Source organism: Octopus bimaculoides, chromosome 9 (assembly GCF_001194135.2).
Source record: "Octopus bimaculoides isolate UCB-OBI-ISO-001 chromosome 9, ASM119413v2, whole genome shotgun sequence".
Taxonomy (NCBI): domain Eukaryota; kingdom Metazoa; phylum Mollusca; class Cephalopoda; order Octopoda; family Octopodidae; genus Octopus; species Octopus bimaculoides.
In genome coordinates, this window is record NC_068989.1 from 23,734,298 (window position 1) to 23,738,916 (window position 4,619).

Sequence of the window (4,619 nt, forward strand, 5' to 3'; positions counted from 1 at the left end):
ATATATATATATGTATATATATATATATACATACATGTATCTATGCAGATATATATATGTATATATGTGTTTGTGTGTGTGTGTAAGTGTGTGTGTGAGTGTGTGTGCGTGCATGTGTCATTGTAGGGATGTATACATACATATCTATATTTCTGTTTTATTCTATGACGTTTTCCTATAACGAAAGGGCTGGTTTCTAAGTAAGAAACAACTTCATTATTGACAATTAGACATCAACAGTTGTCAAATACAAAAGAAAACAATGTCTAGCTTACAAATTGAATTGTTAGAATCTATGTTAGATGTTTTCTTTCTTTACCTGAAAATCTCGGTTAGTAAAGATAATTACTCTATCAGTTTCTGCTTATACATCTACATTTCTGCATATAATCATTAGTAGAAAAGTGCACCGATAATTATGTGTAAGTTATAAGTTTTCGTTGCAATTGACTATACATGTTCTGTACGACTTTTAAGAATGTTTACATCTGCTGAGCAACTGACCTCTACAACAGTATGCTTGATTTTTGTCAAAGAAATGGCAGAGGTTTCTTTTTTAATTTCTTAAAACAAATAAAGTACAGACAAAATGTCTTACTGGGAACGTCATTTTAAAGGAATTGTTGCTTCAGGGAAGTACATGTATTCTAATTTACACGTGGGAAGATTGTTAGTCAGGCGTACTTTCAATAGCAGCAGACAGAGCAGCTGAAACTTTCGTTGTATGCAGTAATTAAAAAAATTACGAGTTCAGAACAAAACCATACGCCTTCCTGTAATTATTTCATAATGTCACCAGATTTTTACAGTTTTTAAAAAGATTTAAACCAGACAGTTTAGTTTTATAAATTTCTTCGACACATCATTCTTGTATTTCCAATATCCTTGGAGTAATTAGTTTAAACAGCTTTCGTGTAAGTTTATACTTAATTGTTCAACCAACACTAAACCTAACGTTTTCTGTCAACTGGATTTTTACATTCTTAGTTAAAATGTTTCCCATTCTGTTACTAAACTAATTTACTATGTCGGTTTAGCATTATATATCTCTTTTAAACATGTACGCGAGTTAATTCCGGAAGAACTGTAACACCTTTTAACACAATCCAAATTGTAACCCACGTCTTTATGCCATCTCATTGTGCAAAATCTTTGACAAACTGGATTTAAATTCATCTTGTTTAAAATTATGTTTTCATCTTATTTACAGTTTGTGGGTTGAAATAAATTTGTGATTTATGATGGTTCTTTGAAGTAATAGGTTTTGGTAATGGAATTTCTCATTATTGTCTTGGGTTCATGTCCGAAAATTTCATTTGAAGAATTTTGAGTGTAGAAACACCGCGTATATTAGTCATTGCGTCATACGATCTAGTTCACGTGCCGATAATTTATTTTATACGATACATCTTATGATGTTATTTAAATATTCAGTTCTGTGGCAGAGGTTCTTGGTATTTTCTTGGGTGGCTTACGTTGGATTATTGCTTAACTATGTCCGTAAGATATACAACCCTATTGTGAGAAAATATTTTGCGTCGTTTATGCAGAATTAAAAATATGACAAGTTCCGAGAGCAGATTTTCCAGTGCGTCATAAAGACTTGCTGTAGTATATCTGTAATGTGCGATGATTATCATGCATTATAGTACTGTGAGATATCAGCCGAGATATTTAGCACATTGTTCATTACGGTGAAATATCTCTATGGTTTCAGATTACTCTGGCAATGTTGATTGCACAACACAGTTTCCTACTAGAATATCACTATATGTCCATAAGATGAGCTCAATTTATTCGGAGGCAGTTAATTTTAACGATCAAGGCGCAAGTAATTAAACACAGTGACCACATCTACAGGGTACCCCCAAATTATACCAAGATAGACAACGAGATCGAGCTCAGGTTGAGAGAGGGACTCATTGTTGCTCACAAATGAGATTTCGAAAAACAGGAAGGGCACATTAAACAATCTTGTTCAAATATACAGATGCGATTTTCAGGCTGTAATACCTTTGATGTATCTTCTCAATTAGAGGTGGCTTGTTTACATCATCTACATTTAGAGGCGGCGAACTAGCAGAATTGTTTGACACTCGGGCTAGATTTTGCAATTATCTAAGTAACACCGTTAACATCCTGTATTAAAATCTTGTCAAGATCAGCTTCATCTTTCTTCTAGGGTTGTTGATAAAATAAAATACCAGTCGTATATTCTAGATCTATTTAATCGACTATACCGTCCTCCAAAATGTATGAACTTGATGTGCGAACTTGTGCCAACGTTACAAGTCAATATTTGACAATATTACAGAGATAGTGTTGAAGTGCCAATTAATGGTTCAACAGATCGAATCCAATACGCAACACTTAATTTTCAGCAGATCATAAATATCTATTATATTTAGTATAGTTCCGCAGTTACGCTGTAATATCGATTTCGAAGTTTGGCACATAGCCATACATTTTATGGGATGGTACATTCGATTTTATCGACCGAGTACTTGAACAGTATTATATTTTATTGAGTTCAAAAGGATGAAAGGAAACTCTACCTTAGTGGGATTTGAACTCAGAACGTAAAGAATTGTCTGACACTTTATTGATTCTCACAGTTCACTGCCTTTACAAATCAGCGCCGTAGTATTGATTCTAGGATGCGGTGATGTGTTCAAATCTTTGTGTAGTTCTAGTTTTGAGAAGGACAGGTCAGTGCTAGGTCAAGTTTCATTACATAACTTTCACAAAGTAAACCTCACGAAGCTTATCCATGGGCACAGAGATATAGTATTGTATATATATATATATATATATATATATATATATATATAATTATTTAGTTTTCCGTTTAGGTAAGCTCAACAAAAAGTACTCTATCTGGTGAGAGATAAATATTGTTTAATGCACACAGTATATAGTTATGATCTACTAATAATTTAATACATTGAAGACATTATCTAGGCAGGTTTTAAAACATTTCTAGTGTCCCCATGTAATCTTCAAGCTCTGAGTACATGGCCTATACAGTTTACAATTTAGGACAATAGAACAAGGGAAATCACGAGCAAAAACGAGAAGCTGGGTTAAAAAAAGCGGAATGGTGAAAAATACCGAAAAAGGACAAAAAATAGGAAAGAAATTTTATAGTTATAACGTAAGGCTAGATATAGCCTCAACGGAAAGGGTGTAAAACCTGCGATATAGCTGCTCAATCCGGAGAGATTGGTGTTCTTCAAACTCCCAGCGAAACGTGTTTCTATATTTGCATTTGCTGAAAATTTCTGATCTGGAATTCAACAGTGCGGTGAGAGTCTTAAATCTAAAAAGGATATGCAATCTTTCAGCTTCACATAACTTGCATATTTTTCATCCATTGACATATGAGACATATGACAAGGATTTTTCTACAGTTTTCCACGTAGTTTTATGCGACGTAGAGTTTGTCTTCAAACCCCATACGTGGCTAGCCAACTTAGTGGCTTTACTTTTATCCATTTGTTGGAAAGAAGATAGGTGGTTAGCATAGTGACTTCTGGAGTCATCTTCGCATAACAAGAAGTAATTCTTCTTTTCGGTTGAGGTATCATATAGCGTTGATGTAAATTCTGCCTTATATATGACGGAGTTTATAACGCACCCCTGGTCAAGCGAACTAGCTCCAAGGCCTCGACAGCTACAGCCGGGAGTGGGCTCTTGGTGGTGTTTACTGGTAATGAAGGTCTTCATATTGGGGCAACAAGAACATAATAGTTTAATTGAGCGTTTGTTAAATATAATTCTGTATTTGTGATTTTTTAGGAAATGTTTATTAAAGGGAGACAGGAATCTTTTCCCTAAGTTAATTTTAATATTTTTCTAAAGACATTTTTGATAAGGGAGCTCCCTATTATAATAATAATTCCCTAGCTGACAGTGACTACAAAGGTAAGTTATATTACACCACTTCTAGGAGTAATACGAATAATAAAAGTAGACATAAGACCTCAGAAAATAATTTGGATTGCGTTCACTTCTTCCAAGATGTCAAGTCCGTAGGAGCGCAATCTCACTTGATTATTAGTCAAAAGAGAAATTAACTTCACGTTACGGTCGGAGACTGTAAAGTGAGGGATTCCTGTACACACACACACACACACACACACACACACACACACACACACACACACACACACACACACACACACACACACACACACACACACACACACACACACACACACATATATATATATATATAGGCAAAAGAAGGCATTCGGCTGTTAGCCGAGTGTTTGAATTCGATATATATATATATGTGTGTGTGTGTGTGTGTGTGTGTGATTATTTGTATGTATGTATGTGTGTATGTGTGTATGTATGTGTGTGTGTGTGTGTGTGTGTGAGTGTGTTGGGGTCAATTCTTTTTCTCTTCTCTTTTTCTTTTCTTCGGAAGAAATCTATTGTGGGAGTTCCTGAAGACAAATGGGTTCAGCCTAGTTTATAATGCCCAAGATACAGCATTTTTTATAGGACGCTCCTTCAACTCCGGAAAGATGTAGTGCACTCACCAATACACACACACACACACACACATATATATATATATATTTATATATATATATATATATATATATATATAT

At 34.5% G+C, this 4,619-nt stretch overlaps 1 protein-coding gene across 1 annotated transcript in view; it reads right to left on the bottom strand.

Annotated features, from left to right (window-relative positions):
* LOC106882048 (voltage-dependent calcium channel gamma-5 subunit) overlaps nucleotides 1–4,619 on the bottom strand; it is a gene marked incomplete in the record, with an annotated part of 310,039 nt that overhangs the window by 276,504 nt on the left and 28,916 nt on the right. The window contains 1 exon segment of the mRNA XM_052970504.1: nucleotides 3,676–3,681. Coding sequence (XP_052826464.1) covers nucleotides 3,676–3,681 — 6 coding nt within the window.